Source organism: Pan troglodytes, chromosome 23 (genome assembly GCF_028858775.2).
Source record: "Pan troglodytes isolate AG18354 chromosome 23, NHGRI_mPanTro3-v2.0_pri, whole genome shotgun sequence".
Taxonomy (NCBI): domain Eukaryota; kingdom Metazoa; phylum Chordata; class Mammalia; order Primates; family Hominidae; genus Pan; species Pan troglodytes.
In genome coordinates this window covers 45,843,078-45,864,924 of record NC_086016.1, presented here as the reverse complement: position 1 = coordinate 45,864,924, position 21,847 = coordinate 45,843,078, and the positions used below count along the sequence as shown (strand labels likewise).

At 51.7% G+C, this 21,847-nt stretch overlaps 1 protein-coding gene across 1 annotated transcript in view; it reads left to right on the top strand.

Annotated features, from left to right (window-relative positions):
• The first annotated feature begins 5,526 nt into the window (after positions 1-5,526).
• SULT4A1 (sulfotransferase family 4A member 1) overlaps positions 5,527-21,847 on the top strand; it is a 38,774-nt gene continuing 22,453 nt past the window's right edge. The window contains exon 1 of the mRNA XM_001172043.6: positions 5,527-5,820. Within this exon, the coding sequence (XP_001172043.1) occupies positions 5,652-5,820 (169 nt within the window). The 5' untranslated portion in view covers positions 5,527-5,651. The remainder of the gene's footprint in view (positions 5,821-21,847) is intronic.

The window sequence follows — 21,847 nt, the reverse complement described above, 5'->3', positions numbered from 1 at the left end:
GCAGGGGGATAAAGGGGAAGCTGTGCGTTCAGCACCGCGGACAGCGACCTGCCTTCCCTGCTGTCTCAGCAGCCTTGGGAGTGGGTATCAGAGGGCTGAGATTTGGAGATCTGCTAGATTAACCTTACTGAAGAAGAGCCTCTTCAGGACAAAGTGCTATCCAGCCCCTTCTTATGCCCCTTCTTATGCAGCGGTGAGGTTTTCTCTATTCAAAGGCTCAGGCCTTGATGGACATTTTCGGCTCATGAGAAGTTACTGCTTTCTGCTCTTTAAGGATATCTTGTCAAAAAACAATTGGTCATAGATGTTTGGGTATATTTTTGAGCTTTCTATTCTGTTCCATTTATTTACATGTTTATGCTTATGTCAGTTACATATTGTTTTGATTTACAGTGTTAAGGTAAGTAGCTTTATAATAAGTCTTTAAATCAGGTAGTGTGAGCCCTCAAACTTTGCTATTCTTTTTAAAAATTATTTTGCCTATTCTAGGTTCTTTATTTTTCTTATTATTTATTTATTTTGAGATGGAGTCTCGCTCTGTCGCCCAGGCTGGAGTGCAGTGGCACAATCTCGGCTCACTGCAATCTCCGCCTCCCGGGTTCACGCCATTCTCTTGTCTCAGCCTCCCCAGTAGCTGGGATTACAGGCATCCGCCACCGTGCCCAGCTAATTTTTTGTATTTTTAGTAGAAACGGGGTTTCACCGTCTTAGCCAGGATGGTCTCGATCTCCTGATCTCATGATCCGCCCGCCTTGGCCTCCCAAAGTGCTGGGATTACAGACGTGAGCCACCGCGCCTGGCCTATTTTTCTATATAAATTTTAGAGTCAGCTTGTCAATTTCAACAGCAGAGTCCAGTGGGATTTTACCTGGAATTGCACTGACTCTATAGATAAATGTGAGGAGGCCAGGCATGGTGGCTCATGCCTGTAATCCCAGCACTTTGGGAGGCCGAGGCAGGCAGATCACGAGGTCAGGAGTTTGAGACTAGCCTGGCCAGCATGGTGAAACCCTGTCTCTACTAAAAACAATACAAAAAAATGAGCCGGGCATGGTGATGCGTGCCTGTAATCCCAGCTAGTCAGGAGGCTGAGGCAGGAGAATTGCTTGAACCCAGGAGGCAGAGGTTGCAGTGAGCCAAGATCGTGCCACTGCACTCCAGCCTGGGCGACAGAGTGAGACTCTGTCTCAAACAAACAAACAAAAAAAAGTGAGAATGGGCAGAATGGGCACCTTAACAATGCTGAATCCATGAACAGGGTATAATTCTCCATTTCTTTAAGTTTTAAAACATTTCTCTCACTAATGTTTTGTAGGTTTTGCTATACAAATCTTGTGCATATTTTCCTACATATAAGTATTTAATAGTTTTTAATGCTATTAAAAATGGTATTTTTGAAATTTCAATTCCCAATTGTTGGTTGCTAGTATGTATAAATAGGATTGTTTTTATTTGTTGGCCTTGTATCCTATGACCTTGCTAAACTCACTTATTAGTTCTAGCAGCCTTTTTGCAAATTCCTAGGGATTTTCTGTTAATAAAGGTTTTTCTTTAGGTTTCTATTCCGAAAAAAAGTTAAACGTATAGAAAAGTTTACTGCAATTGCGGTAGGCAGAATAACAGTCCTCCAAAGATGTCCACATTCCAGTCCTTGGAGCCTGTGAATATGTTATATTATATGTCAAAGTCAAACTAAGGCTGTAGATGAAATTAAGGTTGCTGATCAGCTGATTTTAAAATAGGGAGATTATCTTGGATTATTGGGTGGGTACAATGTAATCACAAGGGTCCTTAAAAGTGGAGGACGGAGACAGAAGAAGAGTCAGTGTAAAAGCAATATGGCCAAGCGCGGTGGGTCATGCCTATAATCCCAGCACTTCGGGAGTTCGAGGCAGGTGGATCAACTGAGGTCGGGAGTTCAAGACCAGCTTCACCAACATAGAGAAACCCTGTCTCTAATAAAAATAAAAAATCAGTCGGGCGTGGTAGTGCATGCCTATAATCCCAGCTACTCAGGAGGCTGAGGCAGGAGAATCGCTTGAACCTGGGAGGCGGAGGTTGCAGTGATCCGAGATCGTGCCACTGTACTCCAGCCTGGGCAACAAGAGTGAAACTTTGTCTCAAATAAATAAGTAAACAAAAAGAGTGATACGATGTGAGAAAGACTGTGTCTGCCATTTTGAAGATGGAAAGAGACCATGAGCTAGAGAATGTGGGTGGCTTCTAGAAGCTAAAGAAAGCAAGGAAATAGGTTCTCCCCTGGATCCTCCAGAAAGGAATGCAGCCCTGCTGACACCTTCCTTTTGGTCTAGTGGTACCAGCATCAGACTTCTGACTTACAGAACTGAGTTTGTGGTAACTCATTATAGCAAAATAGAAAATGACTACATAATGAACATATATCATCACCTACATTCACCAATTGTGGCTTTTCCCACATTTTCTTTCTCGCTCTCAATGTGTATACATACATGTGCTTGCATTAGGGTTATAATTGTGGTTTTATTTTTGTAAAACCATTTGAAAGTAAGTGGCAGACATCATGATTCTTCACCCCCAAATACTTCCACATGTACCTCTGAGGCAAATGGACATTTTTACATAACCACAGTGCAGTCTTCAAATTTAGGAAATTTAAAATAGAACATTATCTAATCTAGAGTCTATATTCAAATATTGCAAATTATCTCATTAATGTCCATTATGGCTTTTTTTTTTTTTCAGACGGAGTCTTGTTCTGTCACCCAGGCTGGAGTGCAGTGGTGCAATCTCGGCCCACTGCAACTTCCATCTCCCAGGTTCAAGCAATCCTCCTGCCTCAGCCTCCTGAGTAGCTGGGATTATGGCGTGTGTCACCACTCCCAGCTAATTTTGACCAGACCTCACTTACAAAACAAACCCAAAGATAAATGCAACAATTTCAAGATAGTGACCACAGACCATTAAATTCCAAAGTGTGGGTCCCTTCTGAGCACAGAACCCTGTGTGACTCCCCTGGTTGTGTATCCGTGAAGCAAGGCCTGCATCTATGTCCATGTCTGTACTTTTATCTATGTCTATATCTTCATGTAACCGCCACTAAGAGCAAGCTATGATGTTTCCAACACTATGGAGGGTAGGTAACCTTGAGTCTGCTCCCAGTCAACCCTCTTTCCACTGCCCCAGGTTAAGACTATTCTCACCTCTATCACTATGGATCAGTTTTGCTTGGTTTTGACTGTATATAAATAGAATCATATGACATACCATTTTTTGTGCTTAGTTTGTTCATCATTTTGACTGTGACATTCTTCTCAGTTACATTCCTTTTTTTAAAAAAATTACTGTATTCCATTGTATGAATATATCGCAATTTATCTATTCTACTGTTGGGTATGTGGGTTTTTTCCCATTTTTGTCTAACATGCTCAAATTGTTTCCGATTTGACCTATGGTAATACTTTCATGCTATACCCTGTGTCCTTCTGACCTATTCCCAACATTTTTGAACTTGCAGGAGTTCAAGACTCAACAAGACGTTTTAGGCTCATCTTGTACTTTCCTTGCCCTGGAGTTGGCTTTTTCTCCAAGAAACCCCAGGTTCATTTGGTGAGGGAAGTATTTAGCAAAGATCTGGGCAGTGGGTATGCCTAGTATTATTGAGATATCATTGCCTAAAGGCTTTTCCAGCAAATATAAGAAATAGGAATTTAAAAATATCATAAACTCATGTCAATACCTCCAATTCCAATCCAATACCATAGAGTTCTTCCCTGCCTTCTCGCATTCCCCACTTACATCTTCCTTCTCCCACAGTGAGAACCCTCACCTGAAACATCAGGATATTCATTCATTCACTCAATCCCTCTAGCTTTTGGCTAGATGCCCTTTTGCCATTGGCCTAATTATTCTGAGTAAAGGCTGGGTGCTCGGAATGTCCTCTTTCTTTTTTGGAAAGACATCTACAAGCTTCCCAAGTCAGGATTAATTGCTGTTTCCTCTCTCTGTCTGCTATGTACACATGGCCTGCGCTTCTCAGCCCATGTGTACGTCTTTGGTGTCAGAATGCACGTGTCTCACTCTACAGTAAGAAGGAGAGAGTAGGAATAGGTCCCGTCCAGCCACTCTGCTCCAGATTCTTGTCGGTGTAAACTCCTTCCATCCTCCTGGCTACACTACTTAGAGGTAGGAATCATTCTTTTCCTTTACACAGCTGATGATGCTCGGCTGCAGAGAATGAGAGCAGGCTGTGTTGTTTTCATCTTTGTGCTTCCCCAGGCATGTTAGTAGGTGCTTCATATATGTCTGTTGAGTGCATGACTGGCAAGGGGTTGCACTGAGATCTCTAGAACTCGGTTGCTCTCAAATTATAGTTTGCACAAGAAGTGCCTTACTAAATGTATATTTTTGTAATTTTTCTCCACAGATCTGGGGTCCTGGAATTTGCAATCCAACACTCCCCTCCCCTACTTGTGGGATATTAAGAAGCACTTTTTGGCTGGGTGAGGTGGTTCACACCTGTAATCCCAGCACTTTGGGAGGCCAAGGTGGGCAGATCACGAGGTCAGGAGATTGAGACCATCCTGGCTAACACGATGAAACCCCGTCCCTACTAAAACAAACAAACAAAAAATACAAAAAATTAGCCAGGCATGGTGGCATGTGCCTGTAGTCCCAGCTACTCGGGAGGCTGAGCCAGGAGAATGGCGTAAACCCGGGAGGTGGATCTTGCAGTGAGCTGAGATCGCGCCCCTGCACTCCAGCCTGGGCGACACAGCGAGACTCCATCTCAAAAAAAAAAAAAAAGCAAAAAAAAAGCACTTTTTTTTTTTTGGCTGGACTAGGTGGCCCATACTTTTTTTGTTGTTGTTGTTAGAAGATCTCGTCCTGTTGCCCAGACTGGAGTGCAGTGGTGCAAGCTCACAGCTCACTGCTAATTTTTTTTTTTTTTGTATGTTTGTAGAGATGCAGTTTCACCATTTACCCAGGTTGGTCTCGAACTCTTGACCTCAGGAGATCCGCCCGTGCTCAACCTCTCAAAGTGCTGGGATTACAGGCGTGATCCACCGCGCCTGGCGAAGACGCATATTTTTAATAGGACCTAACATTTACCTGAAATTATCTTGGTTATTTACCAATGTAAGCTCCAGCCGGGCCAGGCTTCTGCTTGCTTCTACCCTGACGCGTGTCGGGGGCCTAGCTCAGTGCCTGGCACAGATCAGCAGCGCGCTAAGCACGTGTTGAATGGACGACTACCTTTCAGGGCCTTCCAGCCAGGGTATCTCATGCGTCTGTGTTGAGCGCTTGCTGAGTGACAGAAGCTATGAGCGGAATGAACGCACGCACGACTGAGGAGGCTGCAGACCGCGGGCCAGGGTCTCTGTCAGCCCCGGCAGCGGGTGGGTGACCCCGGCCGGGGGCGGGGAGGGGAGGGCGCGGCTCCGCGGCGCCATGACGTCACGCCCGTGCAGCGCCGCGGCCGCGTGCCGGGCGGCGCCATGACGTCATACCCGCGGAGCCTCCGCCGCGCGTCGGCGGCGCCATGACGTCACGCCTGCGGAGCTGCCTCTGCGCGCCGGTGGGGAGCGAGCGTGTGCGGGGCGCGGGCGCGGGCGCGGGCGCGTGCGGTTTGCGAGCCGGGAGGCGGCGGCGGCGACGGCGACGGCGGCGGAATGGCGGAGAGCGAGGCCGAGACCCCCAGCACCCCGGGGGAGTTCGAGAGCAAGTACTTCGAGTTCCATGGCGTGCGGCTGCCGCCCTTCTGCCGCGGGAAGATGGAGGAGATCGCCAACTTCCCGGTGCGGCCCAGCGACGTGTGGATCGTCACCTACCCCAAGTCCGGTGAGCCCCGCGCCGACCGCGCCCGCCACGCCATGCCCCAGCCCTGCAGCGCGGCCGCGTAGACGCCGCGCCCGCGCCCGGGGCTTCTGCCGGGCCGGGTGGTCGCCCTTGGCCTCCGCCCCCGCCGTGCCCACCGCTCTCCCGATGCTCGGATCCCTGCGGGGCGGGGTGGGAAGGGGCTTGGTTCTCATCTGGGGAAACCAAGGTCAGAGACCTTCGGGAGCGGCCCGTTCCGTGGAGATGGAGCCTATTTGGCCGGCGCTGCAGGAGGATGGGCCCAGGGCCGCCACCCATCCCTGCTTCTCCCTTTACCTGGCTGGCTGTGTGACCTTGGACAGGTCACTCAACCTCTCTGTTCCTGAATCCTGCCCAACCTTTGATGAGTGCAAAGTCCTGGTGTTCACCTGGGAAGGGAGATAACATGGGCGTCAGGGCTTTAAGCGTGGAAACGTAACGTCCCTCCTTTCCAGCGTGGGCTCCGGGTGGGGGATGGGACCAGTCCCCGCCTGGAGTGCCTTGCTTGTACATTCTCATGTTTCAGGGCTGCCTCCATCACCGAGGCAGGACCTGGGGCATTCACATTTCCCAGCATTAGCTGACGTCACTTTCACAATAACAGCTATGTGAGCTAGTGGTGGTCATTCCCACTTTACAGTCTAGGCACAGAGGCTCAGAGAGGGGAAGAGGCTGGTCCAAGGTCACTCAGCTGGTGAGTGGCTGACCTGGGAATTAAAGCCAGGCTGGTCTGTTTCCAGACCTGAGGTAGGAGATTGTATAGTACCCCATCTGAGGTTTTTAGGGAAAGGAGGTAGCAGCTTTCCTGTTCTGTAAACGTGCCCTGGGATTCCCTTGTTGCCACTGTATTTGAGGCAGACACAGCGTGGTTTAGAAGGTGTCTGGCTCTAAGGTCACGCCGGACCGGCAGTCGGGCAGTTTCAGGAAAAGCTGTAGGCTTGGCTGTTGTAGCTGTATGGAGTTCCAGACACCTGAGGGCAGGTCTCTGACATTCTTCTGAGGAAGATTGGAGTAGGGACTCTCAGTGGAGGGTGTTGGTTGGAGAACAGAGCGTTCGATGGGCTGCTATCTTGAGCACATGCCAGTTGCCGCATGGGGTGGGACCTAAAATGCTTTAGGAATGGCTAAGCGTGTCGTTGGCTTTTGTGGCCACTCATTAAGTCCTGCGGGCCAAGTGCTCTATCGCTGTTAATCTGTGAGGGATTCTTACACCTTTTTTTCAGAGGCTCAGAGAAGGCACAAATTGTTCGGAGTCACACAGTTGCTGTGGGACAGAGGTCAGGTCTAGCTAGGTCTCCCAGTCCACGGCCAGCCTCTCCCCTGCCTTATGGGTGCTCCGTTGCCCTTGGAAAACCATGAGGGCCCAAGAAGGAGGGGTACTCAGCCTTCTTTCTAGGAGGCTTTAAAATGCTGGAAGTCTCAGCCACTTAGGGATTTTGAGGTTTGTGTCACTTCTCTGAGGCCCCTCCAAGTGGACTTCAGGTAGCCCAGTTCATATTTTCTTTTCCTTTCCTTCCGTCTGCTACTGGGGATGGATTTGTAGCAGGCATCAGTGCTTACACATTAAGAACCTGGCTTCGGAGTTGGAAGTCCTGGGTTTGAATGCAGTTTTGCGGCTTACCAGCAGAGTGACCCTGGGCAGATCATAGAATCCCATTGAGCTGTGGTCTCTGCGGAGGGAGAAGAGACCACCTCGGCCCGCTGATGTGTGGCTGTGAGGATGAGCAAAATGGCGGGTGAGAGCGCTTAGCCCAGGTCCAGACACATGCTGGAAAGGCTCGTGGTTAATGCTGACTTTTAAGCCCTGAACACCTGTTGTGCCCAGATGCTTTGCTAGGGGCTGGGGAAGCCGAGAGGGGCCCATCTGGTGCCTGTCCTTAGTGAGCTCTCAGTCTGATGGGGGAGACATGGTTGGTGCTGGGGTTGGGGCAAGTAGCCAGGACTAACAGGTACCCCATTCACCTGCCATGGCAGGGAACCCACGGGCCTCCTTGGATTTCCAGTGCCCAGGTGTAGGAGATCCTAATGAACTTGCAGGTGGTCAGAGCCGGAAGGGCCTGGTCCCTTGTCAGCCCCTTCCCACCCTCTGCTGATGGAGAAACTGGGGTTCACAGGGGTGGTGGGGGCTTTCTGGTGGCTAAGGCAATGATAATTAGATCCCGCCTTCGCTTCCTGTCCGGTATTTTTTCCCACAATCCCGTGCTGCTTGCTCGGATTCTTTTTGTGCTTGTGACATTCTAGCTTAGATGGCGGGTTAGGACTGTGCTCTCCAGCGTAGGAGCCTCTGCCCACAGGCGGCTGCTTACATCTAATGAATTAAAATGAAATAAAAGTGGAAATTCTGTTCCTCAGTAGCATCACCATGTTTCAGGTGCTCAGTAGCCACATGGGGCTAGCGGCTGCCGTATTGGGTGGCGCAGATATGGAGTGTTCCCATCACAGCTGAAAGTTCTGCTGCACAGCGCCAGGTAAAACCGTGATCCAGACAGTAGGAGCCCATTGTGTCTTCTGAGAAGGACCTTTCTGTTGATGACCGACTTTGTTCCTATTCATTCTTACAGCGTAGTTGGTCCTGGGACGGTGGTTGTATTAAATCCGATTGTGTCTGTGAAAATATTTTGTCCCTGTGTGTTGGTTTGATGCAATCACTGCCACTGGTTTTGTCAACAGGTTGATTTGAATTGGGTGCTCGTCCCCGAGGGGGCACAGCCCCAAAGTCATGGAGCTTGGGCTTTGAAATACGGTCCCTGGCTCAGCCAGAGCACCCACTGCCCTGAGTTTATTTTCCCCCTGGTTCCGGCCAGTCCTGAAGTGTGTGCGCATTCTCACTGATGCAGACGGAAGCTTCTGGGCCTGGGCGTGGGTGAGCCACCTGGTTTCTTTGAACCTCAGTTTGCTCATTAAAAATGAGAGGATTTGACCAGATTGATTCATTTAAGTCTTACATTTTCAGACAACTCAGGGGTTGAAGCTGAGGGGAGCCGAAGCTGAGGGGAGACTCATGGTGTGCAGGTCCCAGGCTAGATGGATGTCCTAGTTTTCTTGGTGTGTATGTCACTGTGCCTGGGAGAGACAGGTTTCAGAAGGGCTGGGCATGAGGTGATGGTGACCTTGTGGCACTTGCAGTGACATGGGGGAAGCCAGAATCCTAACACTGAAAAGTTAACTGACAAGCCAGGGTGGCTGTTCTCAGGGTCAGGTAAATGGCCTGGTAATGAGGGTTCTGAAGAGGAGGATCTCGGGAGACTGCATGGAGGAGGAGACAGGTTGGGTGGATTACCCATTACAGATGCTGTTTTGCCCTCTACCCACTTTGATTCTCAGGACGGCCCTGTGCTCTTGTGATTATTTCCTTTTTATAGATGTGAAAATGAGGGCCTAGGGAGGACAAAGGGCTGGGGTAGTGGCAGCACCGAGTGTAGATCCTGGAGAGAAACCACCCACAGGAGGGGGTAAGAGAGGCGTGGGGGTGGGAGCTAGCACCTACCAGCGCTTCCTGGGTTACCAGTTTGTTCTGAGATGAGGGAGCATGCGGAGCCCTTTGAGCTTTACCACACAGGGTAACAGTGTTTCACAGCAGTGTGGTGAGTTACCTGCGTCCTATGAGGGAATGCAGAGGCCTGAAGAATGGAACGTGTGGTTTTGTACCAGAAGAACTGAGAAGTTCCTCTTTCCCCATCCTTCTCCTCTTGCTCCCTCATGCCTTCCCCTTTGTCTTCCGGCTGTTACACATACTCAGGAGGCTTGACCTGGGGAAGGGGCTGCCAAAGCAAGTGTCCTGGGTCTGCGGGGGTCACGTTTCTCCCCATCACTCAACCGGGCTGGGAGGCAAAAGCCTGCAGAATGACCTCTGGAGGAAGAAGGAGATGGGGCTGCTGGGAGCACAGCCTCCTGAGTAGTTGGCCCTCGTTGAACAGGAAGAGACCCTGAGTCTGCTTGTCTGAGCTCCAGGGCCTCGTCTTAGATGCCTCCTTTCTCATTCTTCCCAGACAGCAATGACTCCTCCTCCCCCGTGCCTTTGTTACTTGGCTTCTACAAGGGGGTGCATCAGCCCCCCAAGCAGCTCTCAGATCTGTTGGCTCCTTCAGCCCCTGCCACAGTCTTAGGATTCTTCCCCTCTCACCTGGAGTGTTGCAGTGGCCTCTTCCTGAGTCCCCCTTCGGCTCATCTTTCGCTTGGTAGCTAGAGTGATTTCCTAGAAACACCAGTCTAACTTGGGGACTCCCAGCTTAGAGTTCTTTACCGGCTCCCATTGCTGCCAGGCAGCATTCACCCCTTAGCCTGCCCTTCTGTGACCTGGACTCCACCTGTTCCACCTCTTTGCTCGCCAGCCACGGGGATCTGTCTGCTCCTCTTGTCCGGTATGTTGCTCTCCTCCCCTCATGTCTCCTTTCCCCCATGTTGCCCTCTGATTACCTGATGACTTCCCATCTTCAAGTCCACTTGTCTGTTAAATGAGGGGCTAAACATTCTTCCTAGGCCTCCCCTGTAGTATCTTTCAGAACGCTAGAGATGATCCTCCTGTGTCTTCTGGCTTGCATAGTTTCTTTTACTTATTTATCTTTATTTTTATTTTTTTGGAGACAGGGTCTTGCTCTGTCATGCAGGCTGGAGTGCTCATTGTAGCCTCAACCTCCTGGACTCAAGTGATCCTCCCACCTCAGCCTCCCGAGTAGCTGGGACCACAGGCATAAGCCACAATGCCTGGCTAATTTTTTAATTTTTTGTAGGGGTGGGGGTCCTGCCATATTGACCAGGTTGGTCTTGAACTCCTGGGCTTAAATAATCCTCCTGCCTTGGCCTCCCAGCATCCTGGGATTATGGGTGTGAGCCACCATGGCTGGCCATAGTTTCTTTTGCCTTGGCCTCCCAAAGTGCTGGGATTACAGGTGTGAGTCACAGTGCTTGGCCATAGTTTCTTTTCTTTCTTTCTTTTTTTTTTCTTTCTTTCCTTTTTTTTTTTTGAGACAGGATCTTACTCTATTGCCCAGGCTGGAGTGCAGTGATGCAATCATGGCTCACTGCAGCCTCCGCCTCCTGGGCTCAAGCAATCCTCCTGCCTCAGCCTCCCAAGTAGCTAGGACTGCAGGTGTGCGCCACCACACCTGGCTAATTTTTTGTATTTTTGTAGAGATAGGGTCTCACCACGTTGCCTAGGCTGGTCTTGGACTCATGGGCTCAAATGATCCTCTTACCTCGGCCTCCCAAAGTGCTGAGATTACAGGCGTGAGCTGCTATGCCAGGCCTTGGCTTGTTTAGCTTCTGCTGAAATGTTGGCTTGTTCTTTTTTCCACTGGGTAGTGTGCCTGTTTTCCTCTGGCTGCCTTCAATGTTTTCTCTTTGTCTTTGATTTTCAGCACTTTGAATATGGTATGTCTAGGGTTTTTGTATGTGTGTGTTAATTATTCTACTTGGGATTCCTCTAAGCCTCTTGGATCTGTGGTTTGATGCTTTTCATTATTTTGGAAAAATTCTCAGCCATTATCTTAGAAAATGTTTCTTTTACCTCATTCTTTCTTCCTTTGAGATTCCAATTACATATATGTTAGATGTTTGATGTTGTCCTCCAGCTCTTGGATGTTGTATTCTGTTTTCTTCCCTCTTTTATTTTTATTTTTTATTTTTATTTTTTTTTTTTTGAGACAGGATCTCACTGTGCTGCTCAGACTGGCCTAGAATTCCTGAGCTTAAGCAGTCCTCTTTCCTCAGCCTCCTGAGTAGCTGGGTCTGCAGGCAAACTGCTGCACCTGGCTTCTTTCTTTTTCTCTTTTTGTTCCAGTTTGGGTAATCTCTGTGGACCAATCTGTGGCTAACTGCTCCTTTCTTCTGCTGTGTCAAGTCTGCTGATGAGCTGTCAGAAGCATTCAATGTTTCTGTTATGTTTTTTTTCCCTCTAGCATTTCCACTTAGAGTTTCCATTTCTCTGCTGAAATAATCCCATCTATTCATGTGTGTTGTCCATCTTTTCCTTGGGAACCTTTAACATGTTAATCAGACTTCTTAAAAATTCCATGAGTCTAATTCTGTTGATTGCTTTGTCTCTTGACAGTTTTGTTTGTGTGTGTGTGTGTGTGCCTTTTTTGTGAATAGTACCTTTTGACTGCTCAACACAGCATATTAGATAGTAGAGACTAAGGTCAGCCATATTTATGCTTGCAAATGAGGCCGGCTTTTTAACTGCTAGGCCATTAGTATAAGGAATTGAGTTAACCCCGCCTCGTTGGTCTGGTTTGGGTTCGGGTGTTGATCTGATTACCTTGAGTGACCACTGGTTTCATATTATTGTAGTGTTAGCTTGCGTTCAGTGGAGGGGCTGAGTTTCCAGAGGTTTTTTTCTCAGTGTTCCTGCTCCACCTCCACCTTTTGGTCTTCCTCGTAGGTCTGAACCTTGGAGGAGTTTTGTCTGCACACTCTTGCCCCTGTGCCAGTGATCGACTCTGCTCTTATCTGTTACTTTGGTTTAGTAGCTTGGTAGGGAGGGTTTGGGGTTCTCTGTTGTGTTGTCTAGCTGCAGTCTTCTGCAGGCTCCATGTTGCTGGGTCTGGGTAGGGCTTTTTCATTGATCCTGCCCTCCTCTGAGTGGCAGCCAAACTGCCTGGATGGTAACTCTTGTGCAGGAGTTTCATGTCCCTTCTGTAGCACTGAGAATCTCTGGTAGTCAGGGCCCAGGGACAGTTTCCTGCCCCTCCCCCAAGGGCAGAGTCTTGGTTTTTCCTTTTGCCCATGTCCAGCCACATTGGGTCTTCACCAATGCCCTGGGAGTTGACATGGTTTGCTGCCCCTCTCTCAGTGGCTTAAAGCCTTTTTTCTGTAAGGGAGAAGGGTACAAGTAGGATGTTTTTCTTTTCCTACAGCCATGATACTGAGGAAGGCTCTCTCCAAAGCATGCTGCCCCCCACTCTTTCTCCTGAGCACCTGGCCTAGGTCTGGAGAAGAGCCTGTGTTTGGGTGTGAACTCTGCTCAGTGTGAGATTCTCTGGCTTCTCTGGCTTCAGAGGTTCTGTGCTGTCACATGGGCTCACCCTTGGCTTTTACCAGCATGGAAACATTTTACCTGAATTCCTCTCGCCACCTCATGGGCTGGCTTCTCTTCCTCCAGGGCCCCGTCTCAAGTGAGCTGGTGCTTGCCTCCTGCCACTCTGTGGAAGGGCCCATCTTGGTTGAGTGAAACTAGGATCTTGTATTTTATCTGACCTCTCTCTGTTAGTGTGGGGGCAGCTCTTTCCAGCATCCTGCATCTAGGGGGAAGTGGCCCTAGTGGTCCCTCCTTATCTCCGACCACTAGATCAGGTGGTGGGCATGTCTGTAGCTCCTGGGATGTGGGACAGGATGTTGCACAGTGTGACTGTGTTATGGTTAGCAGGGAGCGGGCTCCTAGCGTGGGCTTCTGGAGGGAGCGAGAGGAGAGTGGAGGGCCCATTGAGAGGTAGAAGCCTCCCTAAAGCATGCTTTGGAGACTTGCTGGCATTTTCTGGAAGCTAAACCAGTCATTTTGTGGGGGCTGGTGAGCCAGAGGCCCTGGCTTGGGCTTCAGGACTTGGCTCAGCTTGAAATGAGCCAGACTCTCCTGGGACCTGTTGACCCCACCAGCGGCAGGGGCATTGGACTAGGTGGTTGGCATTTGTCCTGCTCAAGCCTCAGAACAACCAGGGAGGAAAGCGGGTTTCCTGTCTTTGTGCCAAGTACTTTGTTTTATCCTCCCCATCCTCACAACTTTGCCATGAAATAGGCCATTTTTTGGGTAAGGAACCAAGACCCTGAGAAGAAACTGGCCTAGGCCAGCCCAACTCTGCAGGTGGCATCTCCCTGCGCTGCCACCTCCTTCCAGTGGGCCTGGCTTTGGGTGGTGCCAGCCCCGGGGTCATGAGTGGGGTCAGTGCCTCATCCACTGTGACTGTCCGCACCATCGTCGCTGCTGCTGATGCCTGGAGGGTGCTCTGTGGGGAATTACATTGAGTTCATCACTGTCCTCGCCTTCCAGATGAGGAACCCACATAGAGGGGCAGATCTTGTCCAGTGTCCCGTCGTCTGGAGGCAGCCGAGCTGGTTTCCAAATCAGGACTCTCAGATCCAGAGTCCTCATGACTGTCGCCTCTCTCAGGGCCTGCCCAGGCATGTGAGCGGGTGTGCTTTCGTACTAGAGAGTGGGCCTCCGCTAGTCAGGTGGGAGGTGGTCTCAGAAGGCAAGGGGGGAAGAAGCCAGGAAAGGGGTTCCTCTGTGGAACCCTGGGGCTCAGCCTGCCAGGATCCCTTGAGAGACGACATGAACACAGCCAGGAGCCTTCTTTGGCGTGTAGGGGGCAGGTGCCAACTCTTGTCCCTTAGTGGTTGGGGGTGGCTCAGGGCGTCGGCTCCCTGCACTTCTGGGCCTGTTCCTCTGTGGCCAGGTGGGAAGCAGGTGCAGGTGCTTGAGGTCAGAAGCCCTCACCAGCGCTGCAGGTGACCTCTAGGGCAGCTGAGGGGTGTAGGTGGGCACTGGTAGGCTCTGCTGGAGGAGGGGACCAGTTATAAAGACTTAGGTCTGAATTTTGATTTTGGGCAAGGCCCTGATTCTTTCCCAGCTGGTCTTGGCCAGACTGTCCCCCGTGTGTGCAGATTGACTAGATCCCTGCTTCGGGCTGGGCTTGGCGGGGGCAGCTGTGCTCCAGGCACCTCTTTTTCTCTTCCTGGGACTAGCAGGCTAGCCTGGGCCAATGGCCTTCTCTTGGCGACAGTGGAAGTGCAGAAGAATAAGCGGAGACATGCAAAGGTCTCTGTTGGCCATGTCACATGGTTGTGCCCAGAGTCAGAGCAGGACCTTTATGAGGGGCCGTGAAGTCCCGCGGCAAAGATGTGCATGGGGCATGTGTTGGGGTCATTGCCCTGTCTGCCATTGTTGTCCGCACCATCATCACCACTACTGATGTCTTGAGAGTGCTACATGAGGGCAAACCACCACTGATGTCTTGAGAGTGCTACATGAGGGCAAACTGGGGCCCTTAATGCCGCACACCAGAGCCTCCTTTCCCCAAAGCTTCTTACAACTAGTTTCTCCCCTCATCCTTAAGGTCCCATTGCAAAGGCTGTTTTTTCACAAAAGCCTTCCCTGACTTTCTCTCACACAAGGGCGGAGCCTCTTCCCCTTGAGGCAGAGCTTCTGCCCCCTGGGGCGGAGCCTCTTCCCCCTGGGGTGGAGCCACGCTCTGCTTGCTGTGCCAGCTCTGTCTGAAGGTGCAGCAGCCTCTTGGTAGCCTCTTGGCAGCCTCGGGGTTGTATACCCGGAACAGAAGAGCTAAAGGCCTAGGAGAAGTTCACTTTGAGGAAACTGAGGCCCAGAGGAGCGGTGACTTTCAGGCCTCCCAGAGTCACTGGCAGAGCTAGGCTGGGAATCTGGTCTCCAGGTCAGAGTCTCATCAGACAGAGGCTGGGGCCAAGCCAGGGTTGCCGGAGCTTCCTGGACTGGTCAGGCCTGACTGTGGAACCCAGCATGCCACAGCTGCCTGGCATCACCCCAGCAGGAGGAGGGAGGCACGGCCAGTGACTGTGCCTGTTTCCGCTCTGCATCCAGCAGGGATCTGGCTGTGGACGTGGCCCAGAGTGGGCAGGGGTGGGGGGGGATGGCTGCAATTCGTTTCCCAGGGTCCCAGGCCCAGAAGTGAGCTGCCACTGTCATGGGTGGAGGTCAGTCCCAGCAACTGCCCCATCTGTTTCACCCTTGCTTGATCGTAGCTAGAAAATGGTCAGAGATTTAGCCCGCAAGTGAGTACACATGGGACGTGGCCCTGTTTCGCTGCTCACTTGCTTTGTGAGCCTTGGTGCTGTGTGTGTGTAGTGTGTGTGGGTGTATGTGTGTGGTGTGTGTGCATGTGTTGTGTGTTTGTGGAGTGAGTGTGAGTGCACGTGTGCTGTGTCTGGTGTGTGTGTGCGTGCTGTGTTTGGAGGAGTGTATGTGGTCTGTGTGTTATGTATGTGGTGTGCGTGAGTATACATGTGTGTCTGTGTGTCTGATGGGTGTGTAAAGCACTCTGGTTCTGCAGCGAAAGTTTGAGGTGCTGGGTTCACTGCCCACTGGCCTCTGTGGCCCTGGACATTCCATCCCTGAACTTGTGTGGTCCTATGTGAAGCTGGATGGTAATAGCAGCTCCAGTGAGGTGTGTGAGACCCAAGGGGGAAGTCGTAGTGAGCTCCTGGGTCTCTGTCAGCATGTCCTCAGCTGGTGCTGTGAGCTGGGCCCCGGAAGTCTTGGTTCCCCATCTAGTTGCCAGCCGGGTGACCAGGAACTCTACTTTTCCTCTTAGAGCTTCCCGTCGTGCTCTGTGTCGAGGGCATTGTGTTGAGAGCTGAGAGACAGTGTGTGGAAGCACAGGGACAAGGACTGGCCGCAGCAGGCGTTTAACAGACGTGCTTCACCTTTTCCTTTTCCTTTTGGAGGTGGGGAGCATTCTCAGTGTCTGCTGGGGGGCAGTTCCCACCTGGATGGGGGCAGGAGCTCCTGGCCCTGATGGGTTGCCCCTTTAAAAGTTCAGCTGTGGGCCAGGCGTGGTGGCTTACATTTGTAATCCCAGCACTTTGGGAGGCTGAGGCAGGAGAATTGCTTGAGCCTAGGAGTTCAAGACCGTCTGGGCAACATAGGGAGACCCCCATCTCTACAAAAAAAAAACAACAAAAAAAAACCTAGCCAGGAGTGGTGGTGTGTGCCTGTGGTCCCAGCTACTTAGGAGGCTGAGGTGGGAGGATCCCTTGGACCCAGGAGGGTGAGGCTGCAGTGAGCCATGTTCAGCCTGAGCCACAGAGAGAGACCCTGCCTCCAAAAACAAAAAAAAGTCTAGCTGTTGCTGTTTCTCAGGGAGCTGGGGGATTCTGGCATCCCTGTGGATATCCTGGGACTCCAGAACCCTGTAGGGGGCTGTGTTTCAGTGGGGCAGACTGAACACACACGCTGGTGTCTGTTTCCTCTTGAAACCTCACTAAAGTGACAATAAAGGGACAGAAAGCTCTGAACTCCCAGAGCAGGAGAGGAGGGCGTGGTGGATTAGAAACCCAGAAGATCACAGGCAGGGCTGAGTGCTGTCTCACTGGGCAGGCGGGGAGCCTGAATGCCGCAGTCGGGAGGGTGGCCAGGTGGGAACCAATTCCAGCAGCCCAGCCCAGGAAGCAGCTGAGGTGGTGTCCATGACACTGGGGATGGAAACTAGAGGCTGTCACCAAGACAGTTTTCTTCTTCGGGGACCAGAGAGGCTGTGATGTGAGGGTCCTGTGACAGCTGAAGGCTTGGACACAGGGCATGTGGGAAGTAGGGTCTCCCACAGGCTGCACACTTGGAGGGTGGGATTACCAGCCCCTCCTCTCCTCAGCTCTCAGGATGCCTGTGACCTGGTTCCAGTCTCCAGGCTGGGGTTGGAGGCACCCTCTTTTGAGAAATTGACCCCAAAGCAGAGCCCTGTACCTCCCACCGAAGTGACAGGTCCTCAGCTGTGAAAGCACCAAGGCTGCTCCCCCAGGCACGTGTGACCCACAGGGCTGCTCCCACGGTCTCTCCTTCACCTGTGAGTGGACTCAAGATCACCAGGTAGCGAGTCTCCAACAGGAAGGATAGAGACCTGCAGAGACAAAACACAAAGCAGAAAAAAGAACTCCGAGGAAGCAAAGACCATGTGAGGAGCAGAAGAAAACCTAAAAACCCAGAATACCACCACCTCCACTCATAAGTCTTTGCAGTATCCTCTGAGCGTCAAGACACGTGTTGCTTTCACTAAAGGAACCAGCAGTGAAGACTGGAATAACGAGTGATCATCAAAGACTCCTGGAGATGAAAAGTGTGATGGTGGAGGTTTTAATTGCACAGTTGTGAGGTTTGGGTTGTCAGGCTGAGAAAATAGCCCAGGAAGTAGAATAAAAATTTTTACAAAATGGTGACAAACAGGAGCAAAAATATAAGAAAAATGGAAGATTAATCCTGGAGTTCGAGAAAGGGAACAGAGTATGGAAGAGAGAAAATTATTGAAGCTAGATTTTCAGAATGTTCAGAGCTCAATAAAAGACACCCCCAACCCTTGCCAACTGTCTGGCCTAGTGAATGAGTAAACTGGGGCAAAGGGAAGATCTCAAAGCTCCCACAGAGAGAAAAATGGGCCCCCAGGATCTCAGCGGCACCATCGGCAGTGAGAAGACAGGATGACAGAAAGCGATCTCCAGCCTGGGCTTCTGTACCCGACCAGACTGTCCCTCACATGGGAGGTGGATGTGGACGTTTGCAGTCACCTCAGTCTCACATGCCCAGGAAGCAGCCAGGGCACCTGCAGTCAGGGGACGTGGAGAAAGGACCAGTGCACCCAAGGCAGGGGGAGGTCCAGGAAGATCCTGTGCAGCCATGCCAGGCCGTTCACTCAGATGAGGGAGGGAGAGCAGAGGGGACAGCGGCATGTCCCCAAGCAGCAAACAGGATCCAGCGAACACCCACCCATGTCTCTGGCCACATTGAGGCTTGTTAGAGTTGTGGAAGGAATGATTAATAGCAATATAGAAAATGAAATAAGCAAACTAAGGCAGTTACCTACTCTGGGAAAAGTGAAATAGAATACAAAAGAGGAAATGTAATCACTACATGGTGTACTTTGCATTAAACACCAAATTAAGCCTTGAATTAAATCCAAAATCGTGCTGTGACTGTATCGGCAGGAGGGAAGCTTGTGAGTAAGGGAACTTGGCTAAGTCCTCATCTTTCGTAGTCGAAAATCATTAGCCCATCTAAAATGTACAGATCATAAAATAATGATATCAGTACACTTTTTGGAAATTTGAGGGTAAAAATAATCTATCAAAGGTCTCCTTCCGGGGAGTGGGATTAGAGGAGGAGAGAACCGTGGGTCTTTGTGCCTTACAGGACTGACTTTTTCAACTAGGTGCAGGTGAAGCCAGACATTTCCCGACTCCTTCGCAGGCGGGAGCTGGAGTACACGAGTGCTGGAGTCAGCTGGCTGCTCTGGCACTGGCAGGGGTGGACTCCACTCACTCAAACCTCCTTCGTTCCACCCTCCAGGGAGGTAGCACGCAGGTGAGCGAGGCAGGAACAAACTTTGTACCAGCCCCGCAGCAGCACCTGGGGTTCAGAGGAAGTTTTCCAGTGCTCTTTTAACCCAGCTGTTGGGGCTTAAGTGTTACCAGCTCAGTGGGCCCCTCTGCCTTTTCATGTGAGGCGGCTGCCTTCTGCCAGCGAGGGTTAAGGGTCAGTGTGACAGCCTTTTGCACCTGCACTCGTGGCACCCGAGTTCTTGTCTGGCATCCAGGAGGAATGAGGCTGCATGAACGAATTGAAGATGGTAAATGTGGGGGATTTTATTGCTGATGGAAGTGGCTCTCAGCGGGAAGGGGAGCTGAAAATGGGACTGAGTGGGAAGGTTATCTTCCCCTGGAGTCTGGCCATCCCTGGCCAGACTCTCCGAAGCTACACCATCAGCCTGTTCCTCTGAAGTCACACTGCTTCTGTCCGATGTCCAACTGTAGTCTCTGACGTCCAGTTACTTTTTCTCTCTCTGCTGGCTGAATTCTGGGGTTTTTATAAGCACAGGATTGGGGGCAGGGAGTGGTTTTGGAAGAGATAACATCTGAGCGGGAAAACGGGGATGTAAGCTCTCACTTTGGGTCTTGGTATCAGGCCTTTTGGCTTGAGGGTGGGACCCCTGCTGGGGACCTGCCGTCTTCTGCCCCGTATTTCCCTGCCCCCTGTCCCTATCACAGGTGCAACTGGTGAATCCTGTGAATGAAAATCAGAGGGTTTCAGCCACAGGGTCCTAGTGGTTTCCAGGCCGTTCTGATCAGTTCTGATGCTTTCTGTGAGTTCTGGTGGGAATTTTGATGGGCTCTGTGCCCAGTGTTGAGACAGGCCATGCCCTAGAGTCCTGGGGAGTTCCACCCCAGAACAGCAGTGGCCTCCCGCAGGCCTCGACCCAAGTCCAGGTGTCAGTGTGCACTGCTCGCTGCTGCAGGGGGTATTGATCGGTTTGCCACTCAGAAGTGATTGCAGTGGTGTCAGCAGAAGCACTTCTGTGAATTACTGCTTCCAGCCGACTTGCGAAGAGCTGCTGGAGAGCGTTTGGCTCGAGTCACTGGCCAGCAGGTGGCTCTGCCCTGTTGGCTCCCCTGGTTTCTGTTTGAAAGCTTGACTCTTCCCCGCTCAGGGTGGATCTACTGGGGCCTGGGCTGGCTTCCAGCTGCCCAGCTGTGATGAGGAAGATTGGTGCCCTCCCAGGCCCCCACCTCGGCAGCGGCGTATTTGCCCTCACTGCTCTGCAAGGGGCCCAGCGTGGCCACAGCCCCATGCCCCCTGTTTGTCCCACAGCAACATGACAGGCCTCACTAGGACTCCTCCACCTCTCACTCCTGCCTCGGCCCCACCTGGCCCTGCCGGGAAGCGACTCCAGCTCCAGGCGTGGCCCCCACTTCCCAGTGCCTTGTTTCCCTGTCAGTAAGGGCAGTGCTTGTGGACCCTCCTGCTCGAGGCTGGTGGAGGGAACCACAGGGTTGGCTGTGGGCATTGCTTTGCCTGCTCCAGGTGTGTGGCTTCATCGGTAGGTCCCAGGAGGGTCCTGTCCTGTGCTGTGGATGAGGGTTGCCAGGTTTGCTGTGAGACTGTGGTGTGTCCTTGCACGGGAGCAGGCCCTGTTGCTGGTGCCCCATCTTGATTTCAGTTGCTGAGTTGACATTTGTTTATATTGATTCTCTTTGGGCCTCAGCAGGTCACTTTGTGGCCCTTCTGCGCATCATCTCCTTTGACCCCAGCAGCCCTGTGAAGAAGGGAGGGGCATCACCACCTCCATTTTCTGGAAGGTGGCAGGGATGGTGTCATTCCTGGGACTCCTGGGCCAGCCTGGAGCCTGGCACATAGTGAGCCCTCTGCTGAGTGAATAAAAGGCTCGCTGGGTGGGTGGGGGTACCTGTGCTGGGGTCAGAGCGCCAGGCAGGAATTAGGAGGGTGGTGGCAAGGCGGGTGGAGGGGAGAGCAGCAGAAGAGGATTCTCCCTCAGTCTCCAGAAAGGGGCGCAGCCCTGCCCACACCTCGACTTTGGGACTTCTGGCCTCCAGAACTGTGAGAGAATACGTTTCTTTTGTTTTAAGCCACCACGTTTTGGGTGATCTCCAGCAGCACCCCAGGAAACTAAAACAGTGGCTAAGACCAGTTCCCTGTCCTCACAGGGCTTGCCCCAGCCAGGCACAGTGTGACAGTGTGCTAGGACAGTGTCCAGGGCTCTGTGGGACCAGGCAGGGGCACCTGATCGAGAGGCGTGTTGTTAGGGAGGGCTTCCTGCGAGCAGTGACCCACAGAGCAAGCCCAAGCTGGCCAGGCAGAGGGCAGCCTGTTGAAGGCTTTGGGTCACTGGGGCGTTGGGCTTGGAAGGGGGTGGGAGGCTGGCCAGAGAAGAGGGGGTGGGTGGAGGGCTGGCAGGGCCACATCACTGGGACCTCAGGAGCCCCTGGGTGCAGGTGGCCACAGCAAGGGTGGGTGGAGGGGCTGTGCAGGGCTCATGCCCATGCCCAAGGGCACCACCAGGAGCATGGAGAGAGACCAGTGGGAGGAGTGCTGGGTGCCACAGCTTGGCGTCTGGCAGAGGGCCTTGCAGAGCTAGGGCTGTCTTCGAAGCTGGGTTTGATCTTTGGTTCCAAGTGCTTAGAAGTGTGCCTGGAATGGGGTAAGTGACCAGATAGTATAATGACCATTTTTCTTTGATCATGTTATCACATCTTGCCAGCTGGCTTTATGCCCTAGGAAGGCCGGGGCCTGTTCCCTGCGTGTTTCGTGGTGTGTGTTCTCGGTGCCCCTCCCTCCCTGATGCCCACGTTGACCTCCTGTTGAATTCTCCTGGAAGCTGGAAAACGTAAGGTCAGGAGGTGTTCAACCAGGAAATTGATGTGGCAGGCTGGAGAGAAGGGCCACGGGGATAGGGCCGGGGGGACCTGACGAGTCAAGAACTTCCTTTGGCTGATATTCTGGCATAAATATTTAATGGGGGTGAGGACGGGACTTGTGGAACTGAAG